The sequence below is a fragment of the Chrysemys picta genome, chromosome 7 (genome assembly GCF_011386835.1).
Source record: "Chrysemys picta bellii isolate R12L10 chromosome 7, ASM1138683v2, whole genome shotgun sequence".
NCBI classification, from domain to species: Eukaryota; Metazoa; Chordata; order Testudines; family Emydidae; genus Chrysemys; species Chrysemys picta.
Window position 1 is genome coordinate 53243507 of NC_088797.1, and position 22215 is coordinate 53265721.

The following is a 22215-nucleotide window of genomic DNA, read 5'->3' on the forward strand; positions in this document are numbered from 1 at the left end:
GCAGCACAGGGTAAATTCCACAGCTGATCAGGCTGCCCACATCCTGTTTCCTGTCCCCCTGCCTGGCTGGGACCTGCCTGCAGCTGCCTCTTGGTCACCAGTGTATGCTCCCTGCACAGATCTATGGTGCCAGGCAATGGAGGGGAGGGGGGTCAGAGACGTAGAACTGGAGCCAAGGAGCCGCAAGTGCAGCTAGAGCAGCAAGGCAGCTGCAGATGAGCTGCTGATGCTGGCTACAAGCTGCCCCATTTCCAACACAGATTGGCAGGCCTGGGCATAATAGGTGCTGCCAAGGTCCCTGCAGTCAGCAAGCACAACAAGAACCCAGCATCAAAATCAAGCAAGTTATGTTGAAGAGGATTTTCTCCAGAGCCATGGCTGTGGGCCTGGGGGGTGGGAACGTGAGGGATGTCACAGACAGACCATGTTAGCACTGCTATGGAATTCAGTCCCATTGTGCTGCAGAGTGCTTGTGCCATGCCACCAGCACTAAGCCCACAGGACATGTGCAGGGGCCTGGCCTGGGACAGGCATTGCAGGGTAACACTTTGCTAACCGGTTTAGCAAGGAAAACCAAAAACAGACACGCCTGGGTGAAGGACGTTTCCCCCCCCCATGAACTCTCAACATCAGCCCCTCCATAGGCTTTACTTTTCAGGGCCAGAAAGTGCTCTGTGCTTTGCCCACCAGGTCCAACAGCAATGTGTTCTCATGGTGCTGCTCCCAGTTCCCAGCAGGAGGAAGCAAACCCTGGTGCCAATGTAATTAGGAGGGAGGGGCCATGAGCTGTTCCCATTCCGACTGGGAAGCTAAGGGCTTGTCTACACAGTCCCTCATGTGGACTACAGGGGTGCAAACTGCAGCATGCACTGAAGTGCTGTGATGTAACTGCACTGGACACTGCTGACGTGAACTTAGTCCTGCCATGAGTGCGGGGGACTGGACTAGATAACCTCTCGAAGTCCCTTCCAGTCCTATGCTTCCATTATTCCATTTCACATTAACGTAGTCTTGTGTGTACAGAGCAAACTAGGCACCTTGCAGTTCATGCCAGCAGCGTCCACACCGCAGCTACAGTGCAGTACTTTGGTGGACACTGCAGTTCACACACCTGCAGTCTGTACTACTGTGCAGCCTTAGAGCATCTTCTCCACAAAGCACCTGCATTCAGTCCTTGCCGTGCATCAGAAACGCCCATCACTTTCTGGACTCCCCTCCCTTGGCCGGCACCCAGCAGCAGTTTGCTCCACACCGGAGATTCCCATTCCCTGGAGAGAATACTGCCACACTCCACTGGGCCTGTTTTGCCAATCAACCAGCTGTCATAGAGCCAAGCCCAGCAACCCCCAGCTTGCCCTGGCCCCGGAGAAAATGCCTCACACTCAACGGGAACAGGAGTGCAGGCTGTTACACTTTAAGTGCCCCAGAAGGGGGAGCTCATCTACCCTTCGTCACATAGCTGCCTGGGATTGAGTTTAAAGGTGACCTTCAAGAGATTTTTTTTTTCCCAAGAGATTATCCATTGGAAAGCAGCAAAAAAGGCCCAAAGGCAGCTTGCAAGGGTTCCCCCACCACCACCCCTCCCCCAGACAAGATGGCTGGGGGTGTGGGTGGCATATTTGGAACTCTCACCCTTTAAACAGAGAGCTGGGGATAGACTTTTTAACAAAGTCACTGAAGATAAACAGCTGTTCAATTTACAGCAGCATTAGACAGTCTGACTGGAGCTCCCTTTCCTCACTCACTCAACTTTCACTCTCCGGCGTCATGCACTATTATTTTACTAGCTCTCCAGCCCCAGAGTCTTCCAAGCTAGACATGAATGGAATTTCTCATGGAAAACACAAGCAGAAAAAAAAAAAGTGTTTCTAAAGACACTTTTCAGGCTTTCTGTAGCCACTAGACAGTGCAAAGAACAAGCCCCATTCGCAGTCTGCTTTGCAGCTCCCTTTAACAGCTAATTCCAGCACTCACCTACATCTAGTTCTCTAGCTTTGTACCAGCCTTTTAGAAGTTTAAAACCAAGATCTGATGCAGATTTGCCCTTCCCATTAGCACAGTCCCTCTGCTCACCACTTTGCGTGCCTGCAGCAGCTCTGCATCTGTCAGACAGCTACTGCTGCAGGGGAGTCCATGGAATGGGGCAGGGGGAGTTTTCACAAGTGCAATATTGCGATGGTGCAGAACTCCATGCAACGCCTCAGACACCTGACCCAGAGCCCTGAGTGATTCCCCACCACGCCTAGCCTGCGTAGTGGCACTCCCCCACTCCTGAGGGCACAGCCTGAACCCCTGGGCTGCTTTAAGCTGTCTTCACTACAAAGTTAACCTGGCTCCCAGGTACAAACAAACCTCTGACCTACATTTGACAGAGCTTTCAACCCAGACCAGCTAGCTCATCTGGGGCTATAGGCTAAAGCCCAGGTGCTGCTTTCACTTGGGCTTGTACCCCATCCAGTTTGCAGTAAGGAAGCAGGTTCATGCCAATAGTACTCCAATACCTTCCCACAATTCCTCATGTGCCCAGGACAGACAAGTTCTCCCATGACTCACTGCAAAACGATCAGAGCATCTCAGCTTACTGCAGTGCTAAGAACCATGGGATATGCCCCCAGTAGTCCTAGCAACACACTCGGAGGAGTGCAGCACCAGTGTGGACCAGTGTTCCCTCTAATTTTCCCCTCCACACATGTGCGGAACGAATTTTGTTATGTGCACCAATATGGAGGTGATGTGTCACAAAATTCACATGGTGGGGGTGGGGCCAAGGGGCTCAGAGTGTGGGGGCTCCAGCTGGGGTTGCAGGCTCTGGGGTGGGGCCAGGAATGAGGAGTTTCGGGTGCAGGACAGGCTGCCCCAGAGCTACAGCAGGGAAAGAGGACTTCCCCCAGCTCTCTCTCCCTGCATCAGCACCTGGGCTGGGGAGAATAGGCACCTCTCCACCAGCTGCGGCAGGCCCGGGGCTGGGCTGGGGCCGGTGGGGAGGGGCACCTCTCCCCCGGTCACAGTAGGCCCGGGTCAGCGGGGAGAGGTGCCTCTCCCCCGGTCGCAGCAGGCCCGGGGCCAGGGTCAGTGGGGAGGGGTGCCTCTCCCCCAGCGACAGCAGGCCCAGGGCTGGGGAAGAGGCATCTCTCCCTGCCACAGCCCTGAGTGCCTGCACGGCACTTAATAGGCTGCTGTGCGACTGCGCAGCTTAGAGGGAACTTAGGTGTGGACCCAATAACTTGACCAGGTATTCGCAGTGTGGCTGCTCACATCTGGGCTAGGTTAACCCAAGCACCATTCACCTGTGTTAGCTCTGCACCAAAAACAGATCCTTTAAGTCAGGGGTCAGCAACCTTTCAGAAGTGGTGTGCTGAGTCTTCATTTATTCACTTTAATTTAAGGTTTCGCGTGCCAGTAATACATTTTAACGTTTTTAGAAGGTCTCTTTCTATAAGTCTATAATATATAACTAAACTATGTTGTATGTAAAGTAAATAAGGTTTTTAAAATGTTTAAGAGGCTTCATTTAAAATTAAATTAAAATGCAGAGCCCCCTGGACCGGTGGCCAGGACCCGGGCAGTGTGAGTGCCACTGCAAATCAGCTCGCGTGCCGCCTTTGGCACGCGTGCCATAGGTTGCCTACCCGTGCTTTAAGTCATGCTCAGAAGTAAACCATTTGCGTTCCATGACTATTAGGAGCCAGGGAGAAAGGGTAAGTACCCTACCAAGCTGCTACTTTGGCCAAGGATTCAGCCATGGGAGTACAATATTCCTGGCGGTTGCCAGGAGGAGCTCAACCAAGGCCTGGCAGCATCTGTTGAGAATAGAGGAAAGAGGAATATTTACACTAAGCAGGGCTAGTCAATGCAGCAGGGAGCCCTGCAAAGATGCTTACAGGCAGAAAGCAATGGTCCCCTCATCCAGGTCTATCAGACAGCTGACGATGTCTCCTGCCGCCCAGGACTGCAGAAAGAGAAGGAAAAGGTTTAGAGGCTTATCCAGGTGTTTGACCAGCTTCCCATTAGATATTCCCAAACCAGAGCAGGACCAGATACCTATCCCAGACTCTTGGACTGGGAAGAGAAGAGAAGAACTGGCCAAAACATGGGGTTTATGGGAAATTTTGCGTTTTTGCAATTTGGTTTCATTACAAAAAGGAATGAATCAAAATTCGTGTAAGTGTCCCATGAACCAGAAATCCGCCCCACACACACCCCAAATTGATTTCAGTAACATGGACACGTTTCCAAAACAAACACTAGTGTCAGTTTAGGGAGCCCACTGCCCATGAGTCTGGAAGCCCTGAGCGTCCCTGGCCCAGGGCAGTCCACATGGCAGTGCTGTCACAGATCCCAAGAAAGTCTCAGGGCTTCCAAGCTCCTGGTTTCTCAGCAGGCAGTTTGGGAAGCCCTGTAAGTCTGGGCTCAATCCAAGGTTCTCAGGAGCTTCCAGGGCCCCTGGAGCCACCCCCAGTTAGAGTCAGGGCTCCCCGCTCCACAGCAGGGGCCCTGGAAGCTCTGGCAAAGCCAGGCTGCCCTAGAGTCAGACACCATGGAAAACTGGGGTCCATCACCTCAGGATAGTCTGTACAGTGGGAGGCTCTGCCTCCCAGAGCTGGTGGGGGACCAGGCACTGTGCTCCCAGGCACTATGTCTCAGCAGCCCCCCGGAAAAGCTTGTGTCAATTTCACTTGCAGAAAGCAAAGATGTCAAGAGACTTCCAAAGACAAAACACACCCAAGCACCTGTGGGTGAACACTTTTCCCAAAGTGATCACTCTATATCCGACCTCTCAGTCCTCATCCTCAAAGAAGCACAATTCCCTCAAAAGACAAGCCTGGGAGCTTAAATTCATAACTTTGCTAAGCTCTAAAAATCATGGGCTGAATAGAGATACTGGATTTATGGCTTATTACAATAATCTATAACCCACTACCAACCTCCCCCAGCTGCTCCCCATGCCCTTCCTTTCCTCCCTATGAATGGAGGGCTGTTAACAGGCCACTTCACCTTGAATGGTCCCTTGAAATGCGTTAAACTACTTCAATAATCTGTTCCACCTTGTATTTAGCTGTGGCACTTGGAGTACATTTCACAGACCTGAGAAGCATGTCTCAGTCCGCCACAGAAATTGGTCAATAAGAGATATGACCTCACTCACCTTAGAATCATAGAATCATTGTCTCTCTAAGACTGAGCCTTGCAGACAGGCACAGCCAGGAGCACTCATTCTGACTTTCCTGACAGAAATCAGAAGTTTTCACAGTGAAGATTTCAGTTTTGCAAAGAGAACAATTTGGGTTGTTTTCCAACAACCTTTTTTGGCCAAGTCTAGTGAGAAAAGCACGGGACTTCTCCTTCCCACAGAAGCTCACACAGCATCGTCAGCCACCTCTGCACAGTTGTGCACACAACACTCAGAGGCTCTCCTTGTTGGCCATCACTAGGTTTATGCGTAGGACCATGACTGTGTCAGACCCACAAACCCAGTAGAATTAGCCACAGGGCAGCAGCATTGTTTAACAAGGAGCAATCCAAATGGTGCCCTCCCAAGAGCAGTAACAGCGCCAAGCTGAGGTTCATTCCCATCAGCAGCTGCTCAGTGAACTGAACTAAACTAGATGGCCAAGCAGCTAGGTCTGAATACGTAGGTGCTGTAAGGGTGCAATGTGCTACCAGGAGCACAGGTCAGTGATCATCAGGCTGCCTGCATCCCCAAGCTCACCTGGGGCTGGCCCCTTGTTTCACCAATCCACTCGGGAGTGTTTTACAAAGTTCAGGGAACCACCTTCTTCCTTCCCTTTTAAAGGGAACATGGCTCTGCTAGCTCTTCTCTTCCCCTGCCCAAAGGAAAGAGCAGCTCATTCCCAGCTGACATTCACAAAGACGATGATGGGGTTCAGTGTGGTTTGAGAGCAGCACTGCCTCTCGGGGCTCTGCTAACTGCTGCACACCCTCCTGCAGAGCCTGCTCCTCTCAACACCTCTGTGTCACTGCCGATGCCAATTAAGGCTTCTGCAGAGCTCATCACTGCAGCTGGGGAATGCTAGACCCGGCAATCACAGTGCTCCACTAGCGACCTAACCTGTGACCTGGTGGGAAGGCCCAAGAGCAAAGGGGAGCTCCCTCTTGGGAGCCACTGAGCGCAGGCACTTACTTTACCATAGTTGGTGGTGGTGACATTCCACTTGCGCACCCTGTTTCCATCATATGCATACGAATCCGGAGTGTCTCCAACCCCCTCCTGTGTAGAGAGGAGGCTAAGAGTAGAGTCAAGCTGTCTGGGGGCAAGGAGCCCATCCCAAGCACCTCACACCCAGAGGGGCAGCCACTGCAATGGGAGCAAAGCCATGGGGCAGAGAAAATGGGCTTTCTGGCGCTCAGCAGCATGAGCACTCTGCTGGGGGAAGGAGAAGAGCGTTGGACCATAATTCTAGTAATTGACACACACACAGCCCCCAGATCTGTAGTCTAACACAGAGCATCACCTGTGATCCTCCCAGGGCAGCAGCAGATTGCTCTCTACACTCCCACAGCGCCTTCAAAGATCCTGTTACCCAGTGGCACTTGCACTCCCACTTCCTATGCCTTTTTACAGACCACCACCCCACTGACCTTCAACCCAAAAAAAAAGAACAGGAGCAAACCACACACCCAACACTCTAGCCAGTGAGACACCACCAGCTGCTCCCCGTCCCCCCTGCCAATCACACATCAACATTCAAGGACAAACTGAAAACAGGCAGGCCAGACTCCAAGTGAAACAAACAGCCCCCAAATGCCTGGCAAAAGTTACAGGCTTTGCTTATGCCAGCCTGAGAAGCCATGTAGCATTTTTTGGCAAGAACCATGTTGAGGCTCAGATGCCACCACTGTTCCCATCAGCCCTGTATATCATGCTAACAGGGTGCCAGAGGAGAGAGCAGCAGGGAGCCCTATGTATCCTGAGATGCAGCGTTTGCTGTCCCCAGTTGTGTATCCAGCATGAGCCCATAACACACGGGTACAGTGCAGGTGTCCTCCAAATCCCTCTAGTCTGCAAATGCAGCAGAAACCGCTTTTATGAGGTCTTTATTATTTTATGAAGATGTGACATTTACAGTGTACAAACTGTGCTGGGAAGCAGCTTTAGTGCACCAAGACAACAGAACACGCCCCCCCACCTCAGCATGCAGGCCAGGAACAGGCTGCAGAGCTGTGCAGTTACAGTACCTCCTGATTAAACCTGCAGTTGAGAGTGCACCAGCCAATCTGCATGAGCCCTTGGGAGGAGATGAGCACCTCGTAGATCCATTTCCCTGTAAGAGAGAGGAGAAGAGCAGGGATGACAGAGCCAAACAGCACAGGCTAAAAACTCAGTGCAACAGAAGAGCAGGCAGCTACACTGCCACTGCAGGAGAGGATGTGATGTCCGGGGGGACCTTAAAGTCAAGCCCAACCCCCTCTGCCAACTCCTCCCATTTGGTATCAGACAATGGCTTCCCTCCCTTCCATCCCCACAGACCAAGTGGAAGGATTGGGGTTTTAAAGGCTTGATGAGGCTGCAGCATATCACAAACACCCTTGCCTCTCCAGCTGGGTAACCTGCAACTCCCTTCTGCCATGGCAGGCTCTCTAGCCACACCATCCACTCACTGCACTTACCTTTATACACGCAGGTTGTGGCCCTGATGGAGCCAAAGTTGCTGTGGCCAATCACCTGAACCAAGGAACAAACAAGGGAGATTTGTACAGCTGAGGCAGGCCCATAGATTCCCCCAGCCCAGGCCCCACCACTGGCACTTCCCACTGCATGCAGCCCAAGTCACAGGGGAGACTTTTCCATCATAAGTCAGGGAGACAGTTGCTATCAAAGGAAGCATATCAATTCCCAGGATCTTCAGGTAGCTCCAGACTGTTTGCTGCTGGATTGCATACATCCCATAACGCATGGTGTTTGCAAATACGTTAGGAGCTTAGTAGGAGCTCAGCAGCACCAGGAGGGCCCAGCAGCAGCAGCCACCACCAAGTAAATATAGCTTGCTGCAGGTGCTGCTGAGAGTACAAGGAGGAGCGGGAGAAATGTCTGGATCCTAGATAAGCCATGTGAAGCTAGGATGAAGTCACAGGTTCAGTATAGACAGCCTGGAGACAAGGATTAGTGAGTATTTATTAGGGTTCCCACCGGGTTCTTTCCGGACACTGAGAAATGACAACCCATGCTCTAAGGGACTCCTGATTTCAGGGCAGACAAGGAGATGGGGGTTCAGGGAGTGACAGGCAATTTACACACACATCAGTTTGACAACGCACTCTAGATCCAGGGGAGGATAGAGATGGGGCGGTGGTGGGCAAAGCAAGAAGGGCCGAGAAGGAAGAACAACAAGAGATTGAGATAGAGGTGTAAGCATGGGGCAAGGGACATAAGGGGGCAGTGAGGGGCAGGATCGTTGAAGGCAGGTGGAGAATCTGCTAGATCCCAGCAGTCTGGGCCAGTTTGCTCTTTCAATGAGTGTGCTGGGGGAGAAAAGGCTGCAGTAAGTGGAGGCAGTAGGGCTCAATGGGGGGGGGGGTGGCAGTGGGTGGCAGGAAGCAGGGCTGCTTGGCCAATGGGGTAGAGCAAGTGAAGGAGGAGAGAACAAGTCAGTGCAGTGTTGGGGGCTCCCACAGAACCATGGCAGGAGCAGGGGGAATGGATGTTGGGAGTGAACCAGGGAGTGAGAATGGACAACAGGCTAGTGAAGGGAACGATGAGGGAACTGCCTGGCCCCTGCTGACCAGAGACCTCTGGTTACCCAACGGCCCTGCATGCTGCTTTTGATCTTTCACTGACTGAACCTGCAGCACCTGGGTATCACAGAATACAGGCTAAATGCAATGCAACCTCGAGGTGACTTCAAAAAACAATTGAGAACCACCTCAGAATCTCATACAGACTATGCAATAATACCAGAGCAGGAGCAGCTTGCCCAAAATGCAGTTTGAAGGCAGTGCCAGAACTCCTCCTCTTGGAGAATCTGTTTCATTCAGGAGTATTACAGCCTCCCAGAGCATCATTTAACACACCAAAATGGCGGCAGGGGGATTTGCTCTGAAGAACATATTGCAAGAGGACAACACAGGCCTGAAGAGAGACCTTTAAATCCCCATGGGCCATTCCACACACAGTGCTCCTTGTCACACTCACCCCAAGTAGGTCATCATCAACCAGGAGGAGTCCCTCAAAACCACTGATGTGGTCCAACACCACAGTAGAGGGACCAAGTCGCCCCTCTAATATCTGATCTGAAATGAGAGTGGCATGAAAGCCAGTCAGAGCAGCAGAGAAAGACACGTGGCACTTGTAGTACAAGAGTTTCATGGACGCCATGGTATAGACTAGAAAAGAACACCTGGATTCTGCAGCTGAGGAGGAGCAGTAGAACAGAGTTATAGCATCAGATTATCAGCACTTCCAGGAGGCAGCGGGCTCAGGGTGGAATTTAAACAGAAGTTCTCAAAGCAATGCACGATGTTTTAGCCATGCAGCACCCAAGTCACATGCCCAGTCTCATATAGCACCTTGAAAATTTATCCCAACAGTTTCAGTAGCTTCAAAACAGTCTGGAGGCCATCAAAGCTAAACCCCAAGCCAAACATTAGACCAAACATTCCCATCTAGTGGTAGCAAGACACTCACACTGTAGATATAGGCTCATGACTAGATACATGAAGAGGCAAAGCATCACCTCTTATGGACTGTGCTTTAATGACTGGGGGAGGGAACAAATGCCTCAGATCATGGCAGGTAAAAGCGTGGGGCTGAGGAAATTCAACAACAGTAGAGGAATGCATCAGAAGAATAAGCCACAGAGACTATCAACAAGCCTGCCTATTCCATTGAAGAATGGGACACTCCAGCTATTCTGCAGTATGAAATCTCAGCAGCAAGAGCTTGCTATATCATTGCTAAGGAGATGTCTCCAACACACCTGCCCAAACAAGAGTTCACTGCATAATGAGTTTGTCCATTCTTTGGAGCAAGCACCCCACTATCCATCTGGAAACATGGTTGTTACAACTAAGAACTGATCTGTTGCAGGGTTAGCCCACAAGTGCTTAGAATCCAGGAGTTAAATAGATGATGAATCAGAACATAGGAAAGCAAGAACCAAGCTCATTTAGGAATCAGTCTCCCATGAGACTGATTCTTCTCCCAATAAGGCACACAAGGAAGCTCCAAGAGGAGCAGACACCCAATATCTCCTACCTCGACTGTCCTCCGCACCACTGTCCTCTGCCAGCAATTTGTCGAGGTGCTCCTGCAGGTTCTGGAATGTCAGTGGCTTCCTGGGAATAAAGAAGAGAGCCCTTCAAAACTCAGTGTGTCACCAAGGTTTAACGAGTTCACACCTTGGGTAGCTTGTAAGCCAGAGCTGCCTGACTGTCCCCCGCATTGTCCTTTGCTGCTATTTATAGTAAAGCTCACAGTAATAAGTTCCACTTATCTGTGTTACATATCATTAATGGAAGGAACTTGAGGCAGACAGGCATGCTAGGATCAAAGGCTGAGACATATGAAGAAGAACAGTGTTTGCAGAGAAATAAGCTAAATTACCAAAGGCCCTCAAGTCTTGGTGCTGATCAGCTGAAGTCAGAAGCAATTCCATGGAGAGTACTGTGAAACTGGCCAACTGTATTACTATTACCACAGTGCCTAAAGCCCCATTCATGGACCAGGAACACATTGTGTTAGGTGCTGTACAAACAGAGCAAAAGGACAGTCCTTGGCCCAGAGAGCTGACAATCTAAATATAAAACGAGAGACAATGTAGACAGACAGATGGGGGCGCTCAAGGAAACAGTATTGGACAGCATGACAGGAATTGGTCTTGGCGCACCTGCAGGAGGGCTTTGAAGGAGGATAATGAGATAGCTGTGCGGATGTTTAAAGGGAGCTCCACCCAAGCACAGTACAGACCACTACCAGAGAGCACAGCAGCCTAGAAGATCTGCTTCAATATGGCAAGTTCCATTAGCCAAGAGCTCTGTTTGTCTGCACCTGAGTTGAGATGGTAATGTACTGGGATCAGGCAACAGCCTTCCACTTCTCAGTTAAGTCCAGGGAAGCAGAGAGGAGAAAACCAAACAGAAGCCAGTTTGTTGGACCAATCATCCTTTCCTGGTCATCAGCCCCTATGCCCTTAAGGCTCCAGTCATCAAACAAAAGAATTGGAGTTTTGAAAACTGACATGCTGGTGCAAATGGAATATTCCAAGGCATGCTGCTGGAAAGTTTGTGGTAAAGTAACATGAGACAGTCCTCCCTCCTCCCCCCATAACCTCAGCTTACCAACAGCCAAGAGGGCCCAGTGTTATTTTTAGAGGTGATGACAGATCAGATGTGAGCTCAGAATCTAAGCATAGTGGGAGGAATGTGACCCCCAGCGCCTTTTAAACACAGCCAGACAGAAAGAGGAACATTTCACCAGAGGGGCTCCACACCATTCCAACTGCAACTGTACCCACCCCGAGCCTACAGGCCTTCCAGTGGCAAAGCTGAACACAAGAGTTACGCAACAAGACGCCCCAGGATTCTGACCCATGGAATGTGAAGCAGAGTTGAAAGCATAAAAAGAATTTCAATGCCACAGCTTGGTGTCTAACTTTACTTTTGCCCTGCACAAGCAATTTCCTTCAGATGACACCTAATAATAAAGATACCAAGTATCAGAGAGATAGCCGTGTTAGTCTGTATCCACAAAAACGAGGAGTCTGATGGCACCTTAAAGACTAACAGACTTATTTGGGCATAAGCTTTCGTGGGTAAAAAAGGCCAATTTAGTCAGGGTGGATGGACAATTCATTTGCAAACGTACACCATCAATTTGAACTTGAATAGGGACTGGGAGTGGATGTCTCTCTACAAAAGCAATTTTCCCTCTCTTCGTATTGACACCTCCTCATCAATTATTGTGAGTGGACCACATCCACCCTGACTAAATTGGCCTTCAACATTGGTTCTCCACTTATAAGGTAACTCCCTTCTTTTCATGTGCCAATATATATTTATGCCTGTATCTGTAATTTTCACTCCATGCATCTGAAGAAGTGGGTTTTTTACCCACGAAAGCTTATGCCCAAATAAGTCTGTTAGTCTTTAAGGTGCCACCAGACTCCTCGTTGTTTTAGTAATAAAGAGGTCACCATACAGTGCTCCCAAGACTGAGACAACAGAAGAAATATTACTGTCATAAGAAGTGTCTCTGTATTACACATGACAATAGTAGCATTGTGTCTAGTTTACAGGGCACTGACTGCCCAATTTTCACAAATGCTTACACAACATTTCTGCAGCACTTGTCACTGCATAAGCAAACTGGGCAAGCATGTGCATGATTGATCAGGTAGATGCATAGCTGGCCCTAAGTACATGCAACCACTACATTTACTGTACATCTCCAAGCAACTTAGGCCTGCAATTACATGTGCACAATTCTATAAGTCAGGCACTGGAAGTCTAATTGTGAGTGCCATTAAAGAAGAGACTTCTGTAATACAATGCACTTCCACTGGCTTGTTTTTCCCTAATGCCAGCATCACAGAGAGGCTTTGTTACTGACTGACTCTGGAAAGGATCTCCCAGTCCGACACGTCATGACGTGTCCGGAGGAAGGCAGGTGCAGCTTCACTCGCCATGTAAGAGTTAGAAGGCAACCAGTACCTGTAAGCAGCTGCAGGCTGGATCCCATCAGCACTGGGAAAGATGCGGTGCAGATAGTCATTCAGCAGCTTGCTGTTCACTATCCCTGTAATGAACAGCAAAAGAAAGATAAGCAATGGGAAGTCAGGAAGAACACCTCAGAAATATCAACTGCACCTCCTTTGCTATGGTACATTCACAGCCCAGCTTGTCGCACATTAACTTGCCATACAGACAAGCCCTTACACTCTACTTCACCAAAAGGAAAATCATCTGCAAACACTGGCACAGCTTCTTACTTCAAGGCCTCTGATGCTGCACCCAGAAACACTGGACTTATAAATGGGAAGATGAGTTCCTGGTGGATATATAAGCTGCCCAGAAAGGGGTTCAGATGAAAACTATAATCCCCTGCAGCCTCAAAGTACTGCACAAGCAGCTCCCCAAGTCAGAAGGGGTGAAGACAAGGAGTCTGAGGCATCACGCTTTTGCCGCAGGTAGAGAAGCTGCATGCAGAGGAAAACCACTGTGGCAAGGGAGTCTTGGACACAGACAAGAGGGAGAAGCTCTTAGAGCAGTGAAAAGGGCCCCCAACTCCAGAAGACAAAACCCCTCTGGGCTCTTAGGAAGGGTTTGGGTCTTGTCTGCCCTAGAATTTTGCCCAACTGCAGCCCCCAGTGCAGCTGCACTGGGGCAACAAGTAAGTTCACTGCCATTGGCACCAGGACAGCTTGTCCCTGCCCAAAAGTGGGGTAAGATGCCCCAGTGCAAATTGCAGCTACTCTTGTCACACTGGGGAGGTGGCAGTGGTACGGCAGCACTAAAGGGTGGAAGTGGGGAAAATCCTCAGTGTCAACTAGAAACTGCTAACTGGCTTTTGTGAAGAACTCAGCCTAGGAAACAGGTGTGCCAGCCTACCCGCACATCTACACACTATGCAAGGGCACGTACCTGTGACCTTGGGCTTCTCAGACTCATTGCTTAGCCTGTAGTTCCTCCGGGAAAAGGCAGTCCCAGCACCTCTCGACGTCATTCTTCACAGCTGTGTGAACCACCACGGAGGCCGAAGTTGAAACAGGAAGGCACACCAGTCTGTCATTAGGAGCAAGGAGACTTGTTGGTGAGAAAGGTCCCTTAGCTCTTGCCCATCATTATGAATCAGAGGCAAGTACAGACTGTCACTTAGGTTTCCCTGGCTTTAGAAGTGCCCAACATGGCACTGAACGTGTACATGATGATGTCAGTCAATTAACAGGGTCCCTGCCCGAAGAGCTTGCCATCCAACCAGGGAAGTTAACTGGAGTAGGCTGCCAGCCCCACCCTCAGTCTCACCTGAGGCCTGGGGGAGTGGGAGACAAGGCAATCATAACACATTGTAATTCAGCGATACCCAGCACCTGACCCAGGTCATGCGACTCAGCGCCTGCATGCACCAGATAGTGCCCTCGACCCCCATGGGCTCTACGGCCACCAAAGAGCTTAGGCTGCCCCACACCTAGTACCACTGCGCAGAAACTGGGCAGCAGCAGTACATCAGTGCCCAGCATAGACACGCCTCATTAGAGAAGGGGCTCAGGGACAGCCATGTGGAACAAATACCAACCTAGCAGTTCCCACACTCATCCTGACAATACCCCACATGCCCGCAGAGATAGGAATAGACTGACACCTCATTCTTCTGTTTGACAAGTTGTACAAGAGGGATGGCGGAAGACAGAGAGAGGCCTGAACCAGACAAAAGCAGAACCACATTGCTTACAAAGCAGAGGAGCCATAGAGCACCCAAGGGGTTTTTACAGGGACAGCAACTAATTTGGCTGGAAGTGAATGAGCTACTGGTGAAGCAGTTTTCAAGGTGAAAACCTAGCATAACCTGAATATTTCTGATTGAGTTCTAGTAATATTGGGAACAGAGTACTACCTCAGAGCTACCCACAGGTACCCAAGTTCTCACCCTGAGCAGATCACCGGCAGAAAGCACGGTTCTCTAGACATCACCCATGTTGTTTAAAGGCTGCTGCTAAGGACAGCAGATGTGTCAGTTGCCAGTTGTGTTCTGGCTCACAAGTGCTGTGCATCTACTGTTTGTTAGCAAACACTCTATTGAAAATCACTACAATCCTCCCACAAGTCCTTTGGAGAACAGCTGTCTGATCAACTTCAGTGTGTTCCCTGCTCGGAAGAAAAGGAGCAGACAGGAAGCAGGCAGTGCAAAGCAAGTGCCTGCACCCAGTGGAAACAGCACCAAGTAAAGTGCGGGTGGAGACTAGGGCAGCTCAGAGGAAAAATTGAGACCCAAGTCAACAATTTAAGTACCGCAGGAAGCCCATTGGTGGGAGGAGGTAAGTTGGGACTGCTAGGCCAACAGGCAGCAAAGGAAGAAACAAGGGATTGTAGAGAGAAAACAGGATTTCTTCCAATTCCACCAGAGCAATGGAGCAATCCCTACTGCACAATTGCCCTGAACTGTTGTGATGGTGGGGCACTCTCTCACCTCTCCAGTGGAGTGTAATGAAAAACAAAATTATGGGAACAACTCAAAGTTAGGATATACTAACCCCCCAGAATAGCTTTCATCTGAGAGCCGGACAAGAACCCAACAATGAAAGCAACACACAACACACGTGTGTTCTATAATAGCCACAATGATCTTGGCAATCTGGAGAAAGTCTGAATTAAACAGATTGAAATTCAATTAGGACAAACGCAAAATACTCCACTTCAGAAGGAATAATCAACTGTGCAAATACAAAATGGTAAATGACTGCCTAGGAAGAAGTACTGCAGAGAAGGATGGGGTGGTTATAGCACATCACAGACTAAACAGGAGTCAACAGTGTAATACTGTTGCAAAAAAAATAATCATCATCATCATTCTGGGATGTTGTGAGGATGTGAGAATTTTCGGTAATTTTTATGAATCTTTGTGTGCCTCAGTTTCTCCTATACATAGTAGTGATACCCAGTGGGTGGGAAAGGACTGTTTGCTCTCAAGGCAGGTTAAGTGACTCAGGTACAATATGAATGTTGCCTATCTGTCAGACTAAATGAGTCATTGGGAAAAGCCTGGCCAAGAAAACAATAGCAAACCAGTCACCAGGACATCAATGTCTAGCAACCAACAACCCAGAAGGAGATAGATTTCCCCACCTCTCAGTAGGAAAACTGAGTAACATCCCCCAGCTTGAGAACAAAGGCCGGGAGATGTGAGGTGGCGGGGAATAGGACCTGGCTGCTGGAAGGAGTTGGGACTCTCACCTGGGAACTGACCAAAGAGGTCAGACAGAGAGAGAGAGCGCTTGTCTGGGATCTGACTAATCAGAATGGACTTGGGCTATGCTTTAACTTTCAGTTCTCTTAGCTACTCTAAGGACTTCCTAAGCTGAGTTCCAGTTGACTAATAAACCTGACTGTTTTGACAACGGTGTTGAAGTGTCACTGCAAATGTTTGGAGAGGCACATGAATCCCTAAAGAATGTACAAGTCTCTACCGGGGTCCATCTCATGTGAACTAGCTTTAACAGAGCTTACGGGGTGAGGTAGGAGTGCTGGAGCACCAGCAGTTCAGTCTAAAGAGTCCAATCCTGTGCAGGATGGGTGAGGCCCTAGGGGGTCCGGCATACTGAAGAGGTTCCTCCTAGAGCAGGGGTGGGCAAATGTTTTGACCTAAGGGCCACATCTGGGAATAGAAATTGTATGGCGGGCCATGAATGCTCAGAAAATTGGGGTTGGAGTGCGGGAGGGGGTGCAGGCTCTGGGTGGGGCCAGAAATAAGGACTTCAGAATGCAGGAGGGGGCTCTGAGCTGGAGAGTGGGGTGCAGAGGGGAGGGGAGAGTTCCGGCTCGGGGTGTGGGCTCTGGGGTGGGGCTGGGGATGAGGAGTTTGGGGTGTAGGAGGGTGCTCTGGGCTGGGATTGAGGGGTTTGGAGGGCGGGAGGGGGTCAGAGCTGGGGCAGGAGGTTGGGGTGCAGGAAGCGGCGCAGGCTCCAGCTGGGGTTGTGGGCTCTGGGGTGGGGCTGAGGATGAGGAGTTTGGGTTACAGGAGGGTGCTCCGGCCTGGGATCAAGGGTTCAGAGGGTGGGAAGGGGATCAGGGACAGGGCAGGGTGTTGGGGCGTTGGGAGAGGCTCAGGGGTGCAGGCTCCGGGCGGCGCTTACCTCAAGCAGCTCCCGGAAGCAGGGGCATATCCCTTCTCCGACTCCTACACGAAGGCACGGCCAGACGGCTCTGCACACCGCCCCGCAAGCACCACCCCTGCAGCTCCCATTGGAGCGCCAGAGTGGGGCCATGCAGCTGCTTCCGGAAGCCACGTGGAGCGGCCCCCGACCCTGCTCCCCGGTTGGAGTGCTAGAGGGGGGCCATGCCACAGCTTCCCAGAGCCACGTGGAGTGGCCCCCAACTCCTCAGCTGGAGTGCCAAGTGGGGCAAGCCCCAGACCCCACTCCCCAGTGGAAGCTTGAGGGCCAGCTTAAAACGGCTGGCGGACTGTAGTTTGCCCACCCCTGTCCTACAGCGTGTCCCAAAACTAGGGACAAGCACCAATCCTGTGGATCCGTGACAGCTGTATTAGTAGGAGTGTTGTAAACAAAACACAAGAAATAATTCTTCGACTCCACTCAGAGCTGATAAGGCCTCAACTGTAGTATTGTGTCCAGTTCTGGGCACGACACTTCAAGGAAGATATGGACAAATTGGAGAAAGCCCAGAGGAAAGCACCAATAATGATCAACAGTCTAGAAAACACGACCTATGACAAGAGATTGAAAAAACTGGGTTTGTTTAGTCTGGAGAAGAGAAGACTGAGCGAGAACATAACAGTCTTCAAGTACATAAAAGGTTGTCATTAAAAGGAGAGTGATAATTTGTTCTCCTTAGCCACTGAGGATATGGAAAGAAGCAACGGGCTTAAATTGCAACAAAGGAGGTTTAGGTTGGACATTAGGAAAAACTTCCTAACTGTCAGGGTAATTAAACACCGGAACAAATTGCCTAGGGAGGTTGTGGAATATCTGTCAGTGGATATTTTTAAGAAGAGGTTAGACATCTGTCAGGGATGGTCCAGAATATAATACTAAGCCCTGCCTCAGTGCAGGGGACTGGACTAGACATATCAAGATCCCTTCCAGTTCCATGTTTTACCCTTAAAGCTAGTTGCTATGTTGCATGTGCAGTTTTAAAAAAGTTGTTTGGGAACAGTCAACAAGCATGACACTTTACTTTAGCTTCAGAAAAAATAGCTGTGAAAACCAGGTAAAGGCAGGTTAATACAACACCTTGAGGTGTATTATGAGATAGGGAACTCAGTTTACCCTTCTCAAAACTGTACTTATTTTAACCTGCCAGAACACTTTAAAACAGCTAAAAAAACCCAGCAGAACAGGGACCAATGTATAGCACTTCGGATTTTCTAAAGAATTTTGACAGAGTCCCCAACAAGCTTTAAGAAAAATGATAGCAACAGCATGAAAGGTGAACCGCTGCCACTGCAATTAATTTAACAACTGCTTAATGCAAAAGGAAGCAAGGCACAGGGATAGAGGGCCAATTCTCAGTATGGAAAGATTAGAAGCTGGGTACTTATGGATTAGTGCTAGAGCTGGTGAGGTCCAAGATATTTGATAACTATCTGGGAGAGGAGATGGAGTGGTTTGTAGCAATCTACCAAAGGCACATGTTGACTTTGGTTAGCATATACTAGGAAAAACAGTGAGGAGTGCCACAAAGGCCAAACAGAAGTAGCAGCAAAAGAGAAGAAGTTGTTCAGTGAAGGCATGTAAAAGGTCATAATGCACATAGGAAACAAACAAGTTCTGTAAAATCTGTAAATTCTCAGGAAAGAAATTGGTGACTAGTGGAGACATCTGTTCAGTACACAACAGCATTCACAAGACAGTAAATTTTTAGGCTGTTTTACGAGATAAAGTATAATGATGCCCACACAAGTGTGTCCTTACCACAGCCTCTCTCACTACTATACCCCCCTCATCTAGTGACCTCCAGCGTGTGAGGAATGATCCACTTGTCTTACCTCTATTTTGTCCCTCACTTCATGAGGCCAGTTTCATCAACTAGATGATCAGAGCAGGCAGTTCTGAGATCAGCCCACTTTACTGCCCTTATTGCCACTATAATAGCCATAAACAAAAGCTTGTGCTTAAAAGGGACTAAGACTCGGTACACATGATATCCCTTCTACTGCAAACCCTAAAAAGCAAGTTATGGAACAGCTCTTATCTGGACCAAACTACCCATGTAGCACCACTTTCAGAGAAAGCAACAGGCTCCATACCACACTAAACCTCCTACTGACTCCAAATAATGAAACACGCTACACAGCACACTCACCTCCCTCACAGGTTACAACAAAGCCTGGAGTACCTGCTGTTGCCATACTATGCATTCTGTATTTATGGGGAATGGGAAGGCTGCAATTAAGGTTTTGCTCAATATTATTAGGGCTTCTTATGGGCCACAGGAGAACAGCATTCCTTTTTTCCAGTGCCCTCTTAAAACATGTTTATCTTTTCATACAGTAAGAAAATAGTCTTAAAACCAGGTGTTATAGTGAAAAGCCATTCTAATCTACATTCCAGTGGCTTGTATCACACACTGGCTCTCAAGCTCCAAAACTGCCAGAGGCTTTAGGAAAATGGAGGCCACTTCTCTTGACAACAGCCTGTAGCTTCAGTCCTCTTGGAAACAAAGGCCCCCACTCCAGTTAAACTGCAACCATTTTTACTAAGAGTATAAGTAATTTCTGTCCATGGTAAGTTATATGAACTGACAGTCATTTCAAGGAAAGGAAAATTGTAATATAACGGGCAAGACAGAAAGACAAACTTTGCTTACCTTACAACCCAATCTTTTAAGCGTATGTCTACATTATAAGCACTACACTGGCACAGCTACTATGCCACTGTAGCTCTGTAGTGTAGACACTTATTACAGTGACTAAAGGGGTTTTTCTGTTCTTGTAGTACAGTTTCTCTCAACCTGGAGATTGCAGGAGTTTTAAAGGGGTCGCAAGCAAGGCCGGAGTAAGACTTGCAGGGGACCAGAGCAGAAACTAAAGAGTGGGATCCCACAGAAGGCACGTGCAATGGTCTCTGGGAGCAGAGCCAACACTGGATGCGGAAGCATTGACACTGACCCACGGGCTGGGTGGCCCACACCCTGGGCCCACGCCAAAGCCCCGCCTGGGGCTGAAGCATGTAACTTAGCTTTATGGGGCCCCATGTGGCATGGGGCCTTGCTTGCCAGCCCTAAGTATTAATCATAATTTACTTAATGATATTTAAGGACAAGGGTCACAATTTGGGGGGGGGGGGAAGGGAGAGGGCAGGGTGACCAGCACAAAAAGGTTGAGACACACTGCTGTAGCATTGACCTGGCTGCGACCACAGTGGTTAGGTCAACCCAAGTGCCAGCGCGAAATTTTTCACAGCCCTGAGCCATGTAGCTAGTTTGACGTAAATTTTAGGTGTAGACCAGGCCTCAGCATACATTTGAGGAATGCTGGCAACAAGCTTCAACTATACAGAAAGCCAGCCCTTTGTTAGCAAGAAAGAGAGGAACAACAGGTCAAATGCTGGAGAAAGTTCTTAAAAAGCCCACTTTTAATTAATTTTCACAAATAAACTCAGATTTAGTTAATCTGTCAGAAAATTCATGTTTTACCTAAAGATCATTGCTGCACACTGGGGGATTATACAACACACTTTTCATGCAGAACAAAGTGAATGAATGCCTGAAGTGAAAGGTATCAGGGGGTAGCCGTCAAGTATCAAGTGTCAGTATATAATGCCTGCATCTGTAACTTTCACTCTATGCATCCAAAGAAGTGAGGTTCTTACCCACGAAAGCTTATGCCCAAATAAATCTGTTAGTCTTTAAGGTGCCACCAGACTCTTTGTTGTTTTTGAAGTGAAAGGGGGAACCCCAGAGGTGCTACCACATGCATACTAGAGCCATCTCTTTGGGCCTGCAGCACAGCAAAGCTGACTGCAGAAGATGGACTTGGGCTCCAAGGCCCACAGGCTGCTTGCACTAGTTGTGGATACATCTGTCCTAGCCCCCAGGCAAGCAGCTCTACACCCAGCACAGCGGTCACTTAGTCCCCATCACCCTGAATAATCTACCGCGGTTCTCCTGCTCCCAGAAGGCACAGGCTCCCTGCTGAACTACCCTAGGCTTCAGCTGGGTGCAAAGGTAACTCACCAATCTCACTGCTTTTATTTTGAGGGAGCCCATGGGCTTTTAGTCTAGGAACACCCACTTCCCATCAGGGCCCCTGCTCCCACCACCAGCCCCCGACCCACCCACTCCCACCCAGGCCCCCCCACCAGCTCCCATCCCCGCCCAAGGACACCCCCCCACACACACACACATACACACACCAGCCCCTAATCCATCCACTCCCGCCCAGAACCCCCTCCCCTCAGTTCCAGCCCCCGACCGTCCGCTCCCACCCAGGGGCAGCCCCCCACCGGTCCCAGCCCCCGACACACCCAGGAGCTACAACGCCCACAGCCCAGGGCGCTCGGGAACCGGGCTCGGGCCAGGCCCGCAGACACTCACCCGCCCGCGCCCCTCAGTCACAACAACCACCCGGCTACGGACGGAGCCCCGTCAGGGACACTGCGGCCGGGGCGGGGCCGCGCCACAGGCCCCGCCTCTCCGCGCGGACAGCCTGATTGGCGGAACCGACAGCTCCCCGTGGGCGGAGCTCTGGGCTGGGCTGGCGGCGCAGCGCCCCCTGCTGGGGGAGAGCGCCGGCTCAGCCTTAGCGCCTGGTGTCTCGCGAGTGCCCGGGAGCTGCGGGATCTCGGCTTCTCAGTGCCGTGCTGAACCTGGAGGGGCCCCGGTCGGTGCAGCACGGAGCGGCCCTGCAGCAGGCCCGGAGCTGGGTCCGGGTCCGTTGGGGGGCGCGCTGTCAGATCTGGGGGCCAGGGATGTGGAGATTGCGGGCTCCCTTATCTGCATATTATGTTAGCTTATCTATATAAAATATAGCCAGCCTTCACAGGCTCCACCAATATTTAGGAACATGGGCCTAGCTCCACCAATGTTTGGGCTTATATTTAATCAGAGCCATCCCGTCCAGAGGACAGACTGGGCACGTGGGGTCCAGGGAAGCCTGGGGGCTAGCAGGGGGCCTGGCGACAGCAGGAGCAAGCGACCTGGCCCCACCCCGCCCCTGGCCCCAAGCCCTTGCTCCACTTCTTTCCTGCTTCTGCTGCCTCCCCCAAGTAACGCTGGGAGCCAGCAGGGCGGGCTGGGGCCAGGTCGCTGGCTGCTGCCAGCGCCAGGCGCCCCTGCTAACCCTTCCGGGCAACCCTGAACCCCACACACCCCTGAAACACAGGGGCCCACAAAGCAATTGTCAACATGGTTTCTGTAAAGGGAAATCGTGTCTTACTAATCTATTAGAGTTCTTTGAAGAGGTCAACAAATATGTGGACAAGGGGGATCCAGTGGACATAGTGTACTTAGATTTCCAGAAAGCCTTTGACAAGGTCCCTCACAAAGGCTCTTAAATAAAGTAAGTTGTCATGAGATAAAAGGGAAGGT

The 22215-nt window shown here is 50.2% G+C and overlaps 1 protein-coding gene across 17 annotated transcripts in view; it reads right to left on the bottom strand.

Moving 5' to 3' along the window:
• The window catches only part of RNF123 (ring finger protein 123), a 143995-nt gene extending 122634 nt beyond the window's left edge, over positions 1-21361 (bottom strand). For 15 of the 17 annotated variants that reach the window (XM_065553164.1, XM_065553160.1, XM_065553158.1 and 12 more), the window contains exons 1-9: positions 21223-21361; positions 13597-13737; positions 12667-12751; positions 10214-10293; positions 9152-9249; positions 7630-7684; positions 7198-7283; positions 6143-6229; positions 3882-3949 (exon numbers count right to left, since the gene is read on the bottom strand). In XM_065553164.1, coding sequence (XP_065409236.1) covers positions 3882-3949; positions 6143-6229; positions 7198-7283; positions 7630-7684; positions 9152-9249; positions 10214-10293; positions 12667-12751; positions 13597-13678 — 641 coding nt within the window. In that variant the 5' untranslated portion in view covers positions 13679-13737; positions 21223-21361. Of the gene's footprint in view, positions 1-3881; positions 3950-6142; positions 6230-7197; positions 7284-7629; positions 7685-9151; positions 9250-10213; positions 10294-12666; positions 12752-13596; positions 13738-20498; positions 20640-21222 lie in introns of those variants that run through there. The other 2 variants (XM_042845346.2, XM_065553161.1) reach the window with 2 other exon arrangements.
• Positions 21362-22215: the final 854 nt, after the last annotated feature.